The 19,352-nt window shown below is 50.9% G+C and overlaps 10 protein-coding genes across 10 annotated transcripts; 6 read left to right on the top strand and 4 right to left on the bottom strand.

Moving 5' to 3' along the window:
• Window positions 1-301: 301 nt before the first annotated feature.
• On the top strand, window positions 302-1,657 carry Asppvi_010164 (Rieske [2Fe-2S] domain protein; the record flags this gene model as incomplete). The annotated part of the gene is made up of 1 exon (XM_043306010.1): window positions 302-1,657. The coding sequence occupies one exon, from the start codon at window positions 302-304 to the stop codon at window positions 1,655-1,657; it is 1,356 nt and encodes a 451-aa protein (XP_043161945.1).
• A 2,131-nt stretch (window positions 1,658-3,788) lies between these two features.
• On the top strand, window positions 3,789-5,722 carry Asppvi_010163 (sugar porter family MFS transporter; the record flags this gene model as incomplete). Its single annotated transcript, XM_043306009.1, has 5 exons — window positions 3,789-4,211; window positions 4,269-4,383; window positions 4,440-4,871; window positions 4,927-5,280; window positions 5,328-5,722. 5 exons carry the CDS (start codon window positions 3,789-3,791, stop codon window positions 5,720-5,722), a joined length of 1,719 nt encoding a protein of 572 aa, XP_043161944.1.
• Window positions 5,723-6,691: 969 nt separating this feature from the next.
• Window positions 6,692-8,413, top strand: Asppvi_010162 (putative tannase; the record flags this gene model as incomplete). The annotated part of the gene is made up of 1 exon (XM_043306008.1): window positions 6,692-8,413. The coding sequence occupies one exon, from the start codon at window positions 6,692-6,694 to the stop codon at window positions 8,411-8,413; it is 1,722 nt and encodes a 573-aa protein (XP_043161943.1).
• Window positions 8,414-8,601: 188 nt separating this feature from the next.
• Window positions 8,602-9,118, bottom strand: Asppvi_010161 (uncharacterized protein; the record flags this gene model as incomplete). Its single annotated transcript, XM_043306007.1, has 3 exons — window positions 8,602-8,797; window positions 8,844-8,884; window positions 8,933-9,118. The coding sequence occupies 3 exons, from the start codon at window positions 9,116-9,118 to the stop codon at window positions 8,602-8,604; spliced, it is 423 nt and encodes a 140-aa protein (XP_043161942.1).
• Window positions 9,119-10,964: 1,846 nt separating this feature from the next.
• Asppvi_010160 (putative endoglucanase) lies at window positions 10,965-11,782 on the top strand (the record flags this gene model as incomplete). The annotated part of the gene is made up of 2 exons (XM_043306006.1): window positions 10,965-11,128; window positions 11,191-11,782. The coding sequence occupies 2 exons, from the start codon at window positions 10,965-10,967 to the stop codon at window positions 11,780-11,782; spliced, it is 756 nt and encodes a 251-aa protein (XP_043161941.1).
• A 567-nt stretch (window positions 11,783-12,349) lies between these two features.
• Window positions 12,350-12,978, top strand: Asppvi_010159 (putative phosphoglycerate mutase family protein; the record flags this gene model as incomplete). Its single annotated transcript, XM_043306005.1, has 3 exons — window positions 12,350-12,566; window positions 12,619-12,841; window positions 12,894-12,978. 3 exons carry the CDS (start codon window positions 12,350-12,352, stop codon window positions 12,976-12,978), a joined length of 525 nt encoding a protein of 174 aa, XP_043161940.1.
• A 635-nt stretch (window positions 12,979-13,613) lies between these two features.
• On the top strand, window positions 13,614-14,084 carry Asppvi_010158 (DUF3759 domain-containing protein; the record flags this gene model as incomplete). The annotated part of the gene is made up of 3 exons (XM_043306004.1): window positions 13,614-13,626; window positions 13,688-13,837; window positions 13,921-14,084. The coding sequence occupies 3 exons, from the start codon at window positions 13,614-13,616 to the stop codon at window positions 14,082-14,084; spliced, it is 327 nt and encodes a 108-aa protein (XP_043161939.1).
• Window positions 14,085-14,218: 134 nt separating this feature from the next.
• On the bottom strand, window positions 14,219-15,843 carry Asppvi_010157 (CRAL-TRIO domain-containing protein; the record flags this gene model as incomplete). Its single annotated transcript, XM_043306003.1, has 4 exons — window positions 14,219-14,748; window positions 14,812-14,911; window positions 14,965-15,006; window positions 15,058-15,843. 4 exons carry the CDS (start codon window positions 15,841-15,843, stop codon window positions 14,219-14,221), a joined length of 1,458 nt encoding a protein of 485 aa, XP_043161938.1.
• Window positions 15,844-16,499: 656 nt separating this feature from the next.
• On the bottom strand, window positions 16,500-17,705 carry Asppvi_010156 (uncharacterized protein; the record flags this gene model as incomplete). Its single annotated transcript, XM_043306002.1, has 1 exon — window positions 16,500-17,705. One exon carries the CDS (start codon window positions 17,703-17,705, stop codon window positions 16,500-16,502), a length of 1,206 nt encoding a protein of 401 aa, XP_043161937.1.
• A 789-nt stretch (window positions 17,706-18,494) lies between these two features.
• On the bottom strand, window positions 18,495-19,009 carry Asppvi_010155 (uncharacterized protein; the record flags this gene model as incomplete). Its single annotated transcript, XM_043306001.1, has 2 exons — window positions 18,495-18,792; window positions 18,846-19,009. 2 exons carry the CDS (start codon window positions 19,007-19,009, stop codon window positions 18,495-18,497), a joined length of 462 nt encoding a protein of 153 aa, XP_043161936.1.
• Window positions 19,010-19,352: the final 343 nt, after the last annotated feature.

Raw genomic sequence — 19,352 nt, 5'->3', positions numbered from 1 at the left:
CAAACGCCCTCCGTAGAAGTTGACTCAAGCAGTCCTATCCTACGCTCTCTACTGTGGTATTGATGTGGATGCCTAACGGGTGGATATGAATTACAACCTGAGGCATAAATCAGGCAACAGTAACGCTAAACCCTTTCAGGTGCTGTATCCGACGAATGTTTGACCCACCAATCAGAGCCTAGCAAACCACGTGACTTCAGAAATTGTCTTGTTTCCCGATCGCCAAATCGCAATGAGTGGGTAGCTCGATCTTGAGAATTGATCTACAGTCTGGCGACAACTGGAAAAGGAGGCAAGCAAGATGAGGGCTATTCATCTCGGCCAGCTGTCCGATTTCAAGCAATCTCGCTATGTGATTCATCTCTCCGATGGCAAGCGTCTGGTGTTGTTCCGCTTGCCGACTATCGAATCTTCCAACGGTAGCAGCCTCGCGGCAAATGAAACGGAGGATGGTTGGTGCTATTATGCCATGGAGGCCGAATGTCCTCATGCTGGAGGGCCTATGGAAGACTCCCACGTTGATATCGAGGATTCCGCCTACGTTGCATCGTGCCCGTGGCACGCCTACGACTTTAATGTCGAGACTGGCGAGTCGAGCGTGGGCATCAAAGCATGCACGTTTCCTGTGAAGATTGGTGATGGGCAGGTCACTATACAGTATCCGGGGGAAGCTTCTCTGGTGCGACTCGACCCCGTCAGCGAGAAGATCAAGCTGAAGAAAGGCCCTGCCGCGGAGCGTCCAACCGTACAGCCCCTGTCGCAACAGACGACACCKGCCAAGTATCTTGATAAGGATGCCACATTATGTGACTGGGCGGCTCATATCCTGAATACATCCAATCACGAACACAAGATCGAACTGACGGCTCACTTGTACGCTACATTCACCGAGAGAGAGAAAACCTCTTCGCCGATGCCTATCGGCAGTGGATTGGTCACGCCTCCTGATCAACCACCGCGCGACGGTTTGGAGACTGTGGAACCACGATCGATGCCCCGCGCGGGAAAAGGTGGAACGCTGAAAAGCCGCATTGCAATGCTGCATGCTCTGGCCAACATCGAACTCTGGGCGATCGATCTCGCCGTCGACATCTGTATCCGGTTCGCAGCCTTCCAAACGCAGCCGCAAGCGGGAGACACTCCCCGGGGCCTCCCTCGAACGTATTTCCACGATTGGCTGAAGGTAGCCAACGATGAAGCCAAGCATTTCTCCCTCCTTCGCACACGGATGGAAGAGATGGGCTCCTACTTTGGTGCATTGCCCGTGCATCATGGTCTGTGGGATTCCGCAATGGCCACAGCTCATGATCTGCGAGCTCGGATTTCCATCATTGCACTTGTACATGAGGCTCGCGGCCTCGACGTCAATCCGATGACAATCGACAAGTTTCGTCGGGCGGGGGACACCGAAAGTGTGGAGGCGCTTGAGATCATTCACAACGACGAGATCACCCATGTAACGACGGGCCATCGCTGGTTGACCTGGATCTGTCAGCAAGAAGGCACGGACCCAATCCACGTCTTCCGCACTAATGCACAGAAGCATTTTCGAGGGGCCTTGAAGGAACCGTTCAACCATGAGGCGAGGATGCAGGCCGGCCTGAATCGGCAATACTATGAGAATTTGATGGGACAGAGTGACATCGCTGTCAACTGAGAGGCCGATAAATCCCCTACTTCAGGTTGTGTTATACATTATCGTCCCGGCTGCGTACATCCTGGTCCATCTGAACTGCACCGCGCCGGGGAATTATACGGATATTGAACGAGTCATACACAGTCTCATTGATGAACTAGTAACTGTTCCTCAATCATTAAGGGGCTAGGTTTTATCCTTCAGAATTTTGATGATGAAATTCAAAGTCGAGCCACCCCACATATTTTCCATAAAAGGGCGCTGCCGACATCGTTCGCTTCGTTCACTCATTCCCGGATTGAATGAGGATTGGCCGGCATTGATCCGTTGTGTCTTACTCTCAAAATGGGGCGGAGAACCGTGCGGGGGAAAACAAGGAGTAAGCTGTTTAGGATGAGGGCCCTACTATGCGATCGGGACCGGTCTAATACCACGCAAGATAGGTCTCAAAATCGGAGCATCCTGGAGCAGGATACAAGCGCAAAGATTGGGTCTGGTATCACATGGGTCTCACATGGCATACACGTTATGCAGAACATTGGCAAAATTATGTCGTCGATGACACTGATGTTCTGCGGAGAAACCGTGACCCAGTCAATTTCTTTATTTCTTACTTTCAAGAGAGAAACGGGGGTCTGTGGATGTCTGTCAAGGGAGGATACCCAATCATCGAAAGGGTCAGATATCAAAGCGGTCGCTTACAGGAACAAGTGCGGAGTTTTCAGCGCTAACGTGGAATCAACCCGCGTCCCGGACTCATCCTGTCCATGATTTAAATGATTGAGTCAGTCGGCTATCGCCAAGCCGGTCTAGAGACGGAAAGACACTGGACAGGAAGCTTAGAGCCTTAGTCTATCTAGGTATTCTCGGATGTATCGGGATCTCTGGGACGTTCTCTCTCATTCATATCGCTTCTCAGAGCAGTCACCCACAGCAAAGAGTAGCTCCGAGATAATGGTCCTGAATCGACAGAATCTGTTTTTCCACAGAGAATAGAATGCCAATCTTGTTCCTCCAAGAGTAAGGTATTCTCCGAGTGATGGCTGTAGTGTTAATGGCTTCCGTATTCCCTTCCTTTCCGGGGACCCCAACTTCTGATTAGTATTATCATTGACCATGCCAAGTTAGTATTAGCCGAGTCAGCTCATGGTTCAGTGTATTAAACCTTTTCCCGCATGTCTCCCGATCAATAATAATGATAATACATTCATCAATTGCAAAGGCATAGAAGTCGTAAGCTCCAAGCCACCGCCACCCAAAAACGCTTGGTTCTAGCTGCCACGGTCTAGATAGTACGATTGTCAATTTATTTCCCATCACATTTTTCTGTAGCAGATACTCTGCGTGATGCCTCTGTCCAGCAAATGACTGCAAGGACATCCTCATTTTCGAGCATCTCACATGATTCCTGCCATGCTCTATCCGCCTCATTCATGCTCTCCGCAGCTCCCATCAATTGAGAGGGACTATCAAGCGCCATCTGAAGCCACTCAAGCCGCAATGGGAGGCCTAAAAATGAACGCCTGCTTCGGACGAGTCAGACAAGCTAATTTAGTGCTGACCACATTGGAGTCGAACTAACTAAATAATAGTGGATGATGCTACTTCTCCTCAACCCGCTACCAGGTCGATGTCTTACCAAGATATCACTGTGACCTTGGATTCCAGCCAGATGATGCCATTCCCGATTCAGTTCACTAGGCCCGGCTGTCAGAAATCCATCCGCAAGACCTTGTTTCGGGCATAGAAGGCACATTGTATTCGCTGCTCCCCCGGCTCGGCATAGCTAGTGCCACTATAGAAACTAGTCATGAATGTCGAACAGGCGCGTCATCTCGATCTCCGATGGACATTACTGGACTTCCAAAGCCGATGATGCCCCGACCCCAGGGTAACAATGCAACCCCAAAGTCGAATGCTACTGTCTCCCTCTCTAGTCCGGTACTACGGACGACTGCCCATTGTATTTTACAAGATTCAGGCCAGCCGACTCGGGAAGATCCCCGCGTGTAGAGATATCACCCCAGACGGGGTCGAGAGGAGTCGCTGACTTATTAATACAAGACAGCCCTCGTTCTCTTGACTGTCAAACCCTCCATCGAGCTTTGTTTCCGTCAGTCCTTCCTTGCTCTGCATAGAAATTCGCATCAAGATGGCGGTCAGTCAATCAGTCGTTGGCCGCGCCAACGCCGAAAAGCCCCATGGTCTAGTGGGTATGCTCAAGAACCCGTACGTCTTTATGACCTGTGCCTTTGCCTCGCTGGGTTGTATCATGTACGGGTACGACCAGGGAGTCATGGGTCCCGTACTCGTGATGGAGAACTTCAAGAATCATTTCCCGGGCCTGATGGGCTCAACCATCCAGGGCTGGCTGGTTTCTGCTCTAGAATTGGGTGCCTGGGCGGGTGCTCTGTTCAACGGCTACCTGGCAGATCGGATCTCCCGCAAGTACTCGATGATGGTGGCCGTGGTTATCTTCACGCTAGGGTCCGGATTGCAGGCTGGTGCGCAGACTCCCGCGTACTTCTTTGCTGGTCGTATCATCGGTGGTGTGGGAATTGGCATGTTCAGTCATGTACGTCTGTTCTTCATGGTAACATTCTATACTCGCTCACTGTGCGGCCATCTCTAGGTTATTCCTCTCTATCAAGCCGAGATTGCTCCTCCCGAACTGAGAGGATCGCTCGTATCGCTGCAGCAACTCTCCATCACTATCGGAACCTCCATTGCTTTCTGGCTGGACTATGGTACTTGTACCCTCCTGCCGCAGTCCCTCTATCACGTCTGACAAAGTTACTAATAGGAATGCAATACGTCGGCGGCACAACCTGCAATCCCGAAGGCATTGATAACCCTTACCTGCCCGATGGCACATACAACTCCGATCAGAACCACGGACACACCTGCCTGGGCCAAAAGACCATCTCTTGGCGTCTGCCGCTGGCTTTGCAGATTATCTTTGCATGGATCCTCTTCTTTGGAATGTTCTTCTTCCCCTTCTCCCCTCGGTGGCTGATGACCAAGCACCGCGAAGAGGAAGCTGTTGTTGCCCTCTCCAAATTGCGGCGACTGAGTCCCACAGATCCCTTGCTCAAGGCGGAAATTCTCGAAATCAAGGCGGCTGTTCTCTTCGATGAGGAATCGGACCAGGAGGCCATCCGCGTGGGAGGGAGACTGGCTCCGTGGAAGGCGCTTTTCGCTCCCAACATGTTCAAACGTCTTGTCCTCGGCTGCGGTAAGCTTGTATTTCCTGCCTATACAGTTGCCTTCCTAATGATCCTTGTCTATAGGAACCATGATCTGCCAACAATTTACGGGTATCAACGCAGTTCTGTACTATGCCCCTCAGATCTTCACTTCGTTTGGTTTCTCCTCGACCAAGACGACTCTCCTTGCCACCGGAGTGACCGGTATTCTGCAAATCACTTTCACGCTACCGGCCGTTCTCTTTCTGGACAAGTTTGGTCGCAAGTCCTTCCTCATCGCCGGTGCAATCGGCATGTTCTGCTGTCACGTGGTTGTCGCTACTGTCGAAGGACTGTACGAGGATAACTGGAATAAGAATATGGGTCTGGACAAGGCTCAAGGCTGGGTTGCCATTGCCTTTATCTGGTTATTCGCTGTAAACTTTGCTTACTCCTGGGGTGCGTCTTCTTTCCGGTATGGTCGTCTCAATCACTGACCCTTCTAGGTCCCGTGGCGTGGGTTCTCACGCAGGAGATTTTCCCCAACAGTATGCGATCTCGGGGCGTGTCCATCGTGGCCTCGACCAACTGGATGTTCAACTTCATCATCGGTCTGACTACCAAGGACATGCTCAAATCGATGAAGTACGGTACATACATCTTCTTTGCAATCTTCAGCGCCTTGGGCGGTCTGTTCATCTGGACATTTGCTCCTGAGACCAAGGACAAGACTCTGGAAGAGCTTGATGTCTACTTTGGCGGTTCCGAGGATAGCATCGCCGAATCGGACCGGCTTCGGATGCTGCGTATCAATGAGCGCCTGGGGCTGGCGGGAGTGGAAAGGGTCGAGGATTTGGCGGATGAGAAGCTGCCTGTTCACGACGAGGTCAGGGAAATGTAGATTTTGAAGTCAGTGTGATTGGAGGTGCTCATGGACACGGTGCATTTCTGTGAGTTCCTGCAGACGGCTGGGGTTCAAATTGACTAGTCTATTGTGTGGGATAGTTGCTTTTAATAATTGAATCATCTCAATAACATGAGACATACAGCCCTCCGACTCGTCAATGATATGATAAGCTTGTCTACTGACCACTCCCCGCGCTTTAAGAAGATTCAGCTCTACTCACAAATCTGTAAGCGTGTCATTAATTGATCTTGCTTCTTGGTCTGTCTCGGCTGTCCCTTCTGTCCAAGCTTGACTTCTTGAGGGACTGTCTAAGGCCAAGTTTGAGCATCCCTGGTCGCCACAAACGCCACAGTAGAAGAAAGGCTTAGATGCAGCGGACATGGCCGACTGCTTCGCTTAGTAGAGGAGCTGCGATGGGTATAGAGGGTTCGCAACTAGAGATGCAGGTACTTGGTCACTATGCAATTCCTTTCGCTTCACAACATGCAGTTCATCGATACTGCTCAGCAATAGTCCTACAGCCGTCAGACACGCGTTCAGGGAGAAGATTTTGCCAGATAAGAATAGGTGTTCGGCGTCTAGGCCTGCATGTGGTGATAATCTCCGGGTTGACCTCGGGGCTGTGGGACTGTGGGGTGGGCTGTGGAGATGACATTCTTTCATGTGCTGACTAGGGCAAATTCTCCGAAGCTCTTTCTGGAGCATCAAATACTATTTGTCCAGAGAAGCTGAAGATCATCCTGCTTAACTGGCTAACTGAGCTACCCCACAAATTAATATCGATGAAGATTTGGGAGAGCAGTTCAATGATTGCGTTTGACCCCGGACTTGGAGGAAGCGGGGAAAAGGGACGAGAGTAGAAGTGTGAATTGTTACTATAAAGATGAGAAGTATTTCCTCGTCATTCCATCTGTACTCATCCCGCATCATCCTTCTCTGTTGCAAGCAATTAGAGAAAATTCAATGCGTCCCTCTGCCTGGGTCCCCTTCACCGTGGGCCTTGCCGCTGTGGCCCATGCAGCGACTCCCTCAACGCTCGAGGAGCTCTGCACTGTTTCTTATCTTCAAAATGCGTTGCCCTCCTCCGAATTTGTTCAGGGCATCACAATTGATTTGAACTCTGTCACGGCCAGCGTGGTGACTAATAGCACGGTCAGTAGTAATGACTACCCTACCGCGACCATAGATTACTGCAATGTCACCCTGGCCTACTCGCACGATGGCATCAGCGGCGACCGAGTCCTACTTCAAATCTGGCTACCAGCTCCTAGCAGCTTTAAGAACCGGTGGTTGTCTACCGGAGGCGGTGGTTATGCCATCAATTCCGGGACACGCATGCTTCCAGAGGGTATCATCTACGGTGCGGCGTCTGGACTCACGGACGGTGGCTTTGGGGGCTTCTCGGTCAATGCGGATAAGGCTATGCTGCTTGCCAACGGCACGCTGAACTATGAGACGCTGTACATGTTCGGCTACAAGGCTCACCGGGAACTTAGCTTGATTGGCAAGGCCTTCACACGCAACGTGTACGGCATGGCCAACAGCCAGAAGCTCTACGCCTACTACCATGGATGCTCCGAGGGTGGCCGCGAGGGCTGGAGCCAAGTGCAGCGCTACGGTAATGAATGGGATGGGGCAGTCATTGGGGCTCCTGCGTTTCGCTGGTCGTTCCAGCAGACTCAGCATCTCTTCTCGAATATTGTTGAGAAGACTCTCGACTACTATCCCCCGCCCTGCGAGCTGGAGAAGATTGTGAACGAGACTATCGTCGCATGCGATCCCTTGGATGGCAGGACTGATGGTGTGGTCGCCAGAACCGATCTCTGCCTGCTGCTATTTGACCTGAAAACTGTCATTGGGAAGAAGTACTCCTGCGCCGCTTCTGCCACCGCACCGGCCCAGAATGGCACCGTCTCGGCCAAGGCAGTCGAGGTCGCCAAAACCATCATCAACGGACTGCATGACTCTCAGGGCCGTCGGGTGTACTTCTCCTATCAGCCTAGTGCCGCCTTTGACGATGCTCAGACGCAGTACAACGCCACCACTGGCAAGTGGGAGCTGTCCATCGACCAACTTGGCGGCGAACACATTGCACTGCTTATTAACAAGAACGGCACCACCCTGGACAGCCTGGACGGGGTAACCTACGACACGTTGAAAGACTGGATGATCTCGAGCTTACAGGAGTACTACAGCACCCTGCAGACTACCTGGCCTGATCTGACACCATTCCACCACGCTGGCGGCAAGGTGATCCACTACCATGGCGACGCTGACTTCAGCATCCCCACTGCTTCGTCGGTCCGCTACTGGGAGTCGGTCAGGAGCACCATGTACGGCAATCTGTCCTACAAAGCTGGTGCCGATGCTCTGAATGAATGGTACCGGCTATACACTGTGCCCGGTGCCGGCCACTGCTCGACCAACAATGCCATGCCCAATGGTCCGTGGCCCCAGACCAACCTGGCTGTCATGATCGAATGGGTCGAAAAGGGAGTGACGCCGGTGACTCTGAATGCGACAGTGCTTCAGGGTGAGTATGAAGGCGAGAACCAGCAGCTCTGCGCGTGGCCCTTGCGCCCTCTCTGGAAGAACAACGGAAAGACCATGGACTGTGTCTATGACCAGGCGTCCATCGACAGCTGGCACTATGACTTGGATGCAGTTCCGATGCCTGTATATTAGCGTTCTTCATGGAAGCTACCCATGTATATGAGTACAAGTGGTAGGGTTCCAACAGGATATCATTTGTAATTAGTCTTCTATAGTCTACTGCCGTGAAAATTCCGAGAAGTAGTTGCCTACGCCTGCCACCTCGTCTAGACTTCCTATCCACCCCACGTGTTGATCTGGCCGACAAAGCACCAAGCAACCTAGGCTCCTGTCGATGAGGTCTGCGGCCACTGGCCGCCGTTCGGGGTCGTATGTGTCGAGGATGATGGGATCTCCACTCCGGTGATGACTGACCCGAGCTTCCAGACGAGATTATAGGTATCTTGCATCGACACATTCATGCCTTGACCGGCTTTGGGAGAGTGGGTGTGGGCGGCATCACCCGCAAGGAAATTCCTACATTTGTGAGCAAGCTGACTGGCAACGTCTAAGGATTCCTTACCTATCCTTGATTCTGTATTTCTTGACCATTCGTTGTCCAACCTTCAACTGTCAGTGAGTATGGTCATGATGGGTAATGCGTGGTCATACCGGGTATATGGACCACCAATCGCAATGCTTGTAGGGCAACTTGTACGGACTGATCCACCTTTGGGCGGCCTCAATGAGCGCTCTGGGCGTATCCTCTGAGTGGTCCTGTGCCATTTGCTCGAGCTGTTTATCGGCCTTAACCTGGATGTACAGTCGGACCAGGTGATTTTCCCGCGGTGCTGTCATGATGCTGCCATTACCAGGGAACTGGATTGCGCAGGACTGGCGAATGACGGCTACAGCTGTCAATATCCAAGCATTTTTGTAGGTGGGAAAGACGCTTTTTGTTGTCTGCGCATCCCGAACAAAAGCTGGACAAAAAAGCAGAAGTCTCCGCTCCCTGCAAGCTTCCGTGGTAGATCCAAGCGAGAGCAGTCTTTGGACGGGACTTAATTTCGTGTCGTTTCAGCCCTTCGCGCCCATCGTCGGTCCCAATAGACCAAAACACCGCACATGGCGGAATCGCTCCGGAGACACCAGACTGAGTGTCCGTTGGAGTTTCAGGATAGGAGAGGTCCACGGCGAAATAGTCCACATCTCGACCAAGTTCATCAAGGGCATCGATATGATTCGGATCTTGCGGAGGTTACTGGAGATGGGATCAGGACGCATCGTCTAGGCTATTCGAACAGTATCATGCTGACCCACTGCCTAGTTCGACCAGCATTCACCCAGACGGAATGCTCTGTGATCTGACACTTATGTCTCTCCGGCAGTCCAATTCCTCGTTGGTCACGTAGTATGACGGAGTGTAGGCGACCTCTTCAAAGTACCGTAATCCCCTCTCGTCCCAGAGCAGGAGATCGGGCAGTGCACCCTCCCCGCGTCATGGCAAACAGTACGGATGCTTTGCTCCAGGGATACCTTAAGCTGGGCATCTTCCTTGTCGGATCGGATATCGAGGATGTTGTTTGCAACAGGCAAATTCGTAATTCAAACATGCTCATGCAATTTGTACACCAATGTTGAATCTTTTTTATGCACAGGTGTAATCGGCAAGGTCTCATGGATTAATGAGGCGAGACGGATGTCATGTATTTATTTTCCAAGACACCAATCGACAATAGCACAATTGACACATTGCATGTCTATCTAGGAGAGTCATGAAGTGTACATGACGTATGGGTGGTAAATGTCATGGTGACCGACTTAGCCCCGTTATCTCCTTTCATAAGCACCAGACACATTTCCTAGCGTACCCTATGTGGATCTCTCTTAATTGACTCCATGCAAGGTACAACGCCCATAGGCTTGCCAAACTTAACCTGTAACGGTTCGGGTGGATAAAATAGCATGATCACTGGGAGATGGGCACTTTTGTTTACTAAGCTAATATCTTGTTGGGAACATGGCAAATAATGGAGAAGTATGTCCTTAACAGACAGAACCACCTAGTCATCTTTTGGATTGTGATGCTTTCTGCAAGTAGGTTAAATTGGTCAGGTATATCGCGTTTCCTCGACGGATCCCCAGCTCTGAGGAGTCTGCTGCCTAACCCACTTTCTTGCCATCGGTTATTGGAAGGTTTCTGCAGAAAAGTGGCAGAACAGCTCAGACGACCCCCGGACCGGTTATTACACGACTAATAAAATGCCCCTTTTAGTAGCGTATACCACTGTCGAAAATGCCGCGATGTCTGGACCCGTGATGCCCTGGCCCCGCTGCGACGGTTATTCAAGTGCGGAGGGTCTATTTACCTGAAACACGGGCACGTAGCCACCAAAGCTTCTTACTCTCAGTCAATGGAAACCGGCAAATATGACTGGATCCTGGCAACTGCCGAGCAGGTTATTTTCTAATTAAGGCTAAACACTTGCGAGCAAGGTGTACTGTCTTCTGGTTGCTTGCGCACCAGCCTTCTGCAAACTGCAATGCCGGATCGGCGGGCCGAACACTGGACGTCAAATATGCTGTCGAGATTTGTGCCGTGAACTGACCTGGAGACATAAATCTCTTCCCAGTTGCTGTGTGCTCTTCCTTTCATCAGAATCATATTTCTTGGATTAACCATGAAGGTAGAGACAGTACTTGCATGCCTAGGGATCGTCGCCTCGGCTTCAGCTTATCTGGCCACAACTACGGTATGGCCTTGCTTTATGCTATCCCAACCATGACTAACCAGCGAGGCAGCGATACTATGACGGGCAGGAAGGAGCTTGTGGCTGTGGAACATCATCCGGTGCATACTCTTGGCAGGTGAGGGCTCTCTCAGCTGTTTGAGAGACTGCGCTGACGTTTGATCTATAGCTCGGCATCAGTAACGGTGTTTACACGGCTGCCGGCTCTCAGGCCCTCTTCGATACTGCTGGCGCCTCATGGTGCGGTGCAGGATGCGGCAGGTGCTATAACCTGACATCAACTGGCAACGCTCCCTGCAGCGGCTGTGGCACCGGAGGGGCCGCTGGGGAGAGTATCATCGTCATGGTCACCAATCTCTGTCCCTATAATGGCAATCAGCAATGGTGTCCTCAGGTCGGCGCCACAAACAACTATGGATATAGCTACCACTTTGATATCATGGCCCAGAGCGAAGTTTTCGGCGACAACGTGGTAGTCAACTTTGAGCCGGTGGCTTGTCCTGGTCAAGCCACCTCAGATTGGGAGACCTGTGTCTGCTACGGCAAGACTGCGACCGATGACACTCCGGTGGGCATGACGACAGGAGGCAGCAACCCTTCTCCTTCGACGTCGACAACCACCACCAGGACAACCACAACGACCACCACTAGTGGAGCAACTCAGACCCTGTATGGACAGTGTGGTGGCAGCGGCTGGACTGGTCCTACTGCCTGTGTGTCGGGCGCCACGTGCAAGGTATTGAATGCTTATTACTCCCAGTGTCTCTCGTAGGAAGAATAATTGGGGTATGATGCTTATATTCGCCTTGGGCTTTGCTGTGTGGTTCTTGCAAGAAATTCCTGCTTTCGTTTTGTTGAATCTCACATTACTGTCTCAGCCGAATTGGGTTGTGAGCCAGAATCGGATACGGACTGGGGCCGACATCCCGCTCTCGCTTCCACTGGTAAGATGCAGTCGCAACGTAACAGTAATATGCATAAGCATGAGTAGTCACGCATCATCTTCTAACCGTCTTGGCGTTGGATCGACGTACGGGAGCGGAATACGAGCGAACGATGCATAAGAGCCGAGACATGAGAAAGCCGATCATCAAGCCATTGCGGCACGTGTGCATGATGAACCAATCACATTATCGCCGCCCCCAATTCCTCCTTTGCTAGATACATCTCTCTCAATCAATAATTGCCAACCATTTCCTGGGCTGTCGACGCCGATTTGGACCGGAATGTGTGCAACGAGGTTACATCGCATCTGTAAGATGGGACTCCGAGCAGGTATAAAGGCGGACCGATCCGAACCAAAACTCCTCACTTGCTTCTGTCATTCAACTCTATCGCCATGCATGCCAAAACCATTCTGGCCTTGGGCCTCATCAGCGTCGCTGTCTCAGCAGCCAAGCCTACCGTCTACCTCATCCGTCATGGTGAGAAGCCCAGCGATGGAGGTAACGGATTAAGCGCTCAGGGTCTTGAGCGTGCTCAATGCCTTCGCACCGTCTTTGGCCGCGCTTCAAGCTACAATATTGGATATATTATGGCTCAAACGCCCAAGAGTGGTATGATGGTTAGATCTTTCTGGAAAGACCTCCGGCTAACTTGTCAATCCAGATGGCAAACGCGCTCGTCCTTACGAGACAGTAGAGCCTCTCGCTGAAGACCTGGGACTGACCGTGGACACATCTTGTGATCGCGATGATCCGAAGTGTGTCAGAGATGTGGTCGAGGGTTACACCGGCTCGGGCAATATTCTGATTTGCTGGGAACACGGCGCGTTGACGGACATCGTCAACCAGTTGGGCGATGATAATGCCCCAACATATCCTGATGACCGGTCAGTCTTCCTTGATACAAGAATTGATGACGTTGTGTCTGAACAGTTTCAGGTTCGACTTGATTTGGACCGATCCCTACCCCTACTCCGACATCACGGCACAGACCAGCGAGCAATGTCCGGGTCTGGACAATTAAGATGGCTGAGCCTATCTGCTGTGAGTTTCATAGAGTTAGCTCCAGCAACCAATACAATTATATAGAGATATACATTTCTCGTCTTGGACTTATATAGCTACTGATCGTTGAATATAGAGCTTGAGGAATGGATAAGTAAAGTTCAAGGCCAGCACGGTAAGTGATGAGAACAACTCAGTACCTGGCAGGATGCATCATAGTGACATCGCCGGAAGGGCTCCATTGGCTGTAGCCCGGATCCATAAAGGAGGTGCTACAGTTTCGCATCTGCTAAAAATAAGGCCATTTTGATTAGACCAATGCTAAGACCAATAGTCACCATTTACCATGAGCACTCCACGATGCTATTGGGCAGCTCGTGGTGGAGAGCCCCGCCTGGAAAGCTTACACTTAACAGCTAAGTCTCGATAGTACCACACCGTATACCTATGAGACAATTATCCTAGGTAAAGTAGTCATCAGCACATTAGGAGGGGGCCTTCCTTTACCCCGCCGTAACCTGAAGATTGGCCTATATAAACCATTATCCAGCCCCTCTCCTTTCCTCCCCCGTTTGTCTTTAATATCTCCATCAACACAACCTTTGAAACTGATATTTCCACTTCTTCATTCCTAATCCCTACAACTTTGACATCATGGGCTGGTTCAGTAGGGCTCCCTTTCTATCCATGTTGCGATCGCTTTTCACTAACCTTGTATACTCTTCTAGGCAACGACAGTGACCAGGCTCAGGCCTACGACCAATATCAGTCCTACTCCGGAAGCGATGAGCACAAGGCCAAGCTCAGCCATGAGCTGATTGCTGCCGCTGCCTCCTATGAGGCTGCTAAGGCTTATGAGAACCACGTTCGTGAAAACGGTTCGTTCTGCCCTGTCGCTCCACCATGTCTCATAATAGGAAAGATGGATTAGTCTGGTACAGGTATGCTGATCTGGATATAGGTCAGCCTGCTAGCCACGCGGAGGCCAAGGAGATCCTCGCTGGATTTGCCGGCGCTTTCATTGACCGTGAATTTGAGACCAAGGGTCTTGACTTTATCGACCGGGAGCAGGCCAAGAGACACGCTGAGCGCCAGCTGTCCGACGTCTCCGCTCGGGACTACTAGTTGTATCTGCTACAGAATCAGGATAGCAACAATCTGATACTACTAAATTAAACATAGTCTGCCTTCATCACGTGTAAGAAACGCAAAACGAGGAATGCCTCGGGTATCATCGTCATGTCGCCAGGGTAAAATTATTAGACATTAATGAGCTTCACCCGCGCCCGATCAACATGGGCCACCTCCAGCACCTTGGCTGTCTCGATCTGGACCTCGGGTTTAGGCTCTGGATAGTGTCTGATTCTCCCACCCTCCTGAATGACGCCTGTTCGATCAAGGAAGTTACGCGCCCGGACAAAAGGGTCCAATTTCCAGTAATTAAGGCGAAGTTGCTCCATCACTCTGAAACGGCGCGACTGGACGATCGCAGTCTCTTCAGGGGAGTCGAGTCTCGTCGCCTCGATCCACTGGGTTGTAAGGGAAAGAAATGCTTCGCTGATACGTTGTCGCTCAGTCAGTAATGCATTGCGCGTTTCGTCGTCCTCCATCAAGTCATTTTCATCCATTTCAGGCTCGGTATATTCATACTCCCAGTCCTCATCACCCCCCAGCTCGCTCACAATCTGACTGGGATGAATGAACTGTGCGAGATCTTCGACCGACTTGGTGAAGTGTATTTTCGTCACCATGTCAGGGTCGATCCAGCCTTTAATGATCTTCCATATTCCTGCGTAGACTCAGTTAGTTGGTGAGCGACAGAGGTAAACGACCGAAACAGGGCCAAGCACACCTGCAAAAATACGCGGAGCATTGTGGATTAGCAAAACACCCAACGATTCGGGGTAATATAATTCAAAACATCGGATGATAAACTTTACAGGAGCGTACTCCTGTAAATGCAATATCAGTAGGTAATCCTTCCCACCATGCCGGCAAAACCCACCATATTTGCGAGAGAAAACCCAGTCAGGTCAAAAATGACAGTCTACAACAGGTATGTCAGCGACATGAATCCACCTATGTGAGTGGTACATACTGCTGTCTCCACAGGAGGCGCGATGAGAAGTCGGACCGACTCCAAAATATGTGTGATGTATCGATTCATCACCTCTTCCGACTGATCCTCGGGTCGATGCAATTGCACTCGTATAACGCACAAGGGTCGGCTTAGTCGATCGACGCCATGGACATAACATTTCCCCATCCGCAGCTGACGAAGAAAGCCGCTCGATAGTTGTGCTTCGGCAGCATTCGAGGGTGCCTGCGACTGGTGCAGCGCACAAAGTTCACCCTCTGGCAGTAGACGGTCATCTACATGCATGTCCTTTATGCGCCACTGCAAAGCGTTCAGGAGCAGAATAAAAGCCTTGCTGACATTCCACTTGCAGAAACGCAGGTATCGAAGCATCCATCGATCCGGATATTCATGTTTGCTTGCCGTGAGTATGCCCCAGCGAACATCGTCTGGGCTAAGATAAGTCAAGGACTTTGCGACAGATCGGATCTCAGATGCGGTCATTCCGATACTGCGAAGGCTCTGGACTAGTGGACTGGAAGGTGCTGGAAAGGACGCTGTGCTGCTCCTGCGCGATAGGGTGGAATCCGCCCGGGCAAGCAGCGAATTTCGACGCGCAAATGACGAAATTGAAGTTGGTCTATTCCGTCCGGCACTGTTGACCCGGAAGAGCTGTTCAAGGTCTTTGACAGAGGCGGCATCCTCAAGGTAGAGAACCAGGGACCAGAGTTGCTGCAAGCATCTCTCCTGTTCCCTCGACAGATTTCCCAGAAACCCTAGAGGGATATTGCTTGGGTCTGGAACCATTTGAGGGTAGAACAATCACTGTTACATGGAACCAGTATCGACCCCACGCAGGGACACACAGAGGTTTGCGCACTCCCGTTAATCGGTGTACGCTGCTGCACAAGCGCCATCAGATGCCAGGAGGCGGTGCACCCTGCTTCCCCGCACAACAACATTCCCTCCTCGGCTCGGCGGCTTCGACCCTGGCAGTCAGGGCGTTGATTGGCTTTGGTTCTTGGATCAGACGGGCCGCTGAAGAACCGAAGGGGATTGGACCAATCATATCTTGTAGCGGTAATTGACTGCGGTGACCGCGGCACTGGCAACAGCATTGCGCCTCTGATTGGCTAAAGGTCCAGTTACCCAGTATGATGTCATATAGCAGTCAGAGGTCTTCGGTGTGCCTGTTAGGTAGAGGTGCTAAGAGGTACTCCAATGTAGAAATAAGTAGAATGAATATCTTGACTCATATAACGCTCTAGACAGTCCTTGCTGTAATCTACATATGTACTCAGCATAAGAATATAGTTATCGGATGTCGGTCCGTCAATTCCGTCTAATAAGTCATTGCTAAAATACATACTCTCCGAATCCTTGGAGACTTGGAAAAAGCAGAAATCCCAACTTATGCATATATGTACAAGGGAAGATTCAGGAAGTAGTCTGTAGCACCCCAATTATTTGCTCTCTTTCTTAGCCTCTTCAGCAAGGCTCTCGGCCTGCTTCGTTCTCTCGGATAAGACGCCCTGGATGTCATTGAGGGTATCCTTGAGAATCTTCTCCGCCTCTGGACCCTTCTTCTGCGCAATATTCTGGAGTGACTGCAGCTGAGAGAGAATGTTTGAACCTCCTGGAAACTTTTCTGCCAGACTGTCAAGGTTGAAACCACTCTTCTTGGCTTGATCAACGGTCTTGTTGATGTACCCTTCAAGGTTCCCTAGATTGCCAGAGGACGAGCTTTCCTTGATTAGACCCCAGAGTTCCCCAAAGTTGCCCTTTCTCAATGCATCACTGTTTTTCTCAACAAGTTCTTTAACTTTGGGGTTTCGATCAAGGTATGGCTTGACCTCTTCCATACCTCGCTGCCATGCCTCATCACCGAACTTCTGGAGCTTCTCCCTCTTCTCTTGGGCCAGGCTTTGAATCTTCTGGACGGTCTCGGGATTAACACCGCTCGAGATGATATCCTTCACTTGCTGCCACGTTCTGTCTACCTCCTCTTTCGCCTGCGGACCATAGGCATTGCCCATCTCCTTGAGCTGATCCAAGCTGCCGCCGACCTTCTCCTTGATTTCGGGATGGTTGTCAAGAATGTCACCAGCAGACTCGCCAGCCAGTTCATACAGACGCTTGAAGTGCTTTTCTAAAATGTCCCGAATCTTAACAGCGGTGTTCACATCAAGACCGCCTTTCTTTGTGGCTTCGCGCAAGTCTTTGTACGCATCACTGACGATCTCATTGAATTCCTTTCCATGCTTGCGCTTGATCTCCTCGAGATCGTCAAACGCCTGGTCAACATAGGGCTTGGCCCCGGGGATCCACGATGCGTAATTTTTCGCCGTATCTCTCAGCCAACCAAAGGCCTGGTCGGGATCAGGAGTCTTCTGAGCGACTGTCTTCTTTGCTTCGTCGTAGTATTTTTGTGTTTGGTTCGCGGTCTGAACAAGCTTCTTGGCTCCGGAGAAGTTGTACCAGGTGTAGCCTGCGAGAAATGTCACCGCTCCACCAGCGAGACCCCCAACCAAGGCAGCGTTGGTGCCATTCGGGGTGGACTGAGTTGAGGTAGCGTAGCGACGGCGTTGATTGCGAAGAGATGCCCTTGTTTGGCCCCAGAGCTGCTGCCGGGCACAGCCTGTTGCGAATCGGGGACCTCGGGTCAACATATTGTGATTGAGAGAGTATGGAGTAGGAGATGGGTTAAATGAAGAATTGAGATTCGTGGGTAAACTTAATCAAGAGATTGTTCAGATCTGAAGTAGTCAATGGTATTTATAACTTTTGATGCAATGACGATGTCGTAGAGTGACATTGGCGTCTGGGGCAGGGAATGTTCAGTATCAATTGCGTCATGGTTACTCTGTACTTTCCCTGTTTCCGGCAGCCACGCCAAGCCCTCCATGACTTGTTACCATAATGATAATGATCGCCAGGAACTTGAATCTGATGATGTCTGTGTTCTTATTTTAGTCCAGTCTGTCCTTGCTGCATATCTAGTGCCGAGCAATAATAATCATGCGCGGCTGATTGCCATGATTATGCTTAATATTTAGTCTACTTTTGGTCTCGTCGATGATGTCACTGGTTTGGCATCTTTTTCCATTGACGCCGTTGGCTTCAAAATGATAAATCTAATAGTCCAATTGCGATCTTTATCATATTTATTGATCAATTGAGCACATGCTTCTTCATTTACGTGGCGTCATGGAGCGGTCTTTGGTTGGCTGCGTTCTGGGTGCTGCATGTCATGACATATAAATTGAATGTACCTATGACTAATAGTATTACATTTTGAATTTCGTATGCGCTCGATTGTAGAGCATCCTGAACAAGGATGCATCAGATGGGACATCTGTCCTTAGTCCGACTGATCATGTCCATGCGGGCTGCCAGTTTATCGCCCAGCTTGGTCAACTCCTTGCCGGGCATCGCGCGGCGGAAATTGGCTGCGCGAGTCACTCGCGCAATGTCCAAAAGAGTGCCAAGGGAGCAAGAATGAGGTTGAAGACGGCCAGGGGCGCATTCTCCTCGTCATCGACCACCTTGTAGATATCCAACGCCACGTTACTGACCGTTCCCATCAGCGCGACAATGCGCCCAATTGTGACAAGCGATGCCAGCCCACTCACGAGCTGACCGACGAAGGGGACGGAAAAGAAAATGGCGCTCAGGAAGGCAAAGACGATTGCCTTGCGCTTCTCCCAATCCATCTCCTCGGCCGCCTCGACGATCGATTCCATGTTCTCCACGCATCTACAACCATGAATATGGGGAGTGAGACGGCGTCAACGAGCTTGTCGGTCAACCCCATGTAAGTGCTTTCCTTGACCCTTCGGACGGCGTCGTCCAGCTGCACTGCAGCTTTAGGTCCGGCAGGCGTGCATAGGCCTCGGTCACTACGTCCCTTGGGTTGATCACATCCTCCCGGTCCATTCCCGTCCACCAGATACTCGGCGTCAATTTTAGCCATACAGTCGTTTGGCTCAAAGAATCTCCTGCAAATCCCAGTGAAGAACGCCGGAAGATATGGCGCCGGCAGATGCCCAATTCCATCCCGACCGAATAAATCCAGGAACTGACGGCTGTAGTTGTAGGCAATCTCTTGATATAATACAATTTGCCGGTGCAGTGAAGTGCCGATAGTCAGACTGAGAGCGTGCAAGAATGTTGGCGATGCTCAGGGGACAGGGAACATTATAGTAGTTCAACGCTATTTCTCTTATTATATACGCTGCTACGTCGCCATCTTGAAGGCCCAACTGAGCTGGGTAACTTCCTCTTTTTTTATTTTTTTTTTTTTTTTTTGGCCTCTG

Source organism: Aspergillus pseudoviridinutans, assembly GCF_018340605.1.
Source record: "Aspergillus pseudoviridinutans IFM 55266 DNA, scaffold_8, whole genome shotgun sequence".
NCBI lineage: Eukaryota > Fungi > Ascomycota > Eurotiomycetes > Eurotiales > Aspergillaceae > Aspergillus > Aspergillus pseudoviridinutans.
This window is presented reverse-complemented; position numbering and strand designations above follow the sequence as displayed.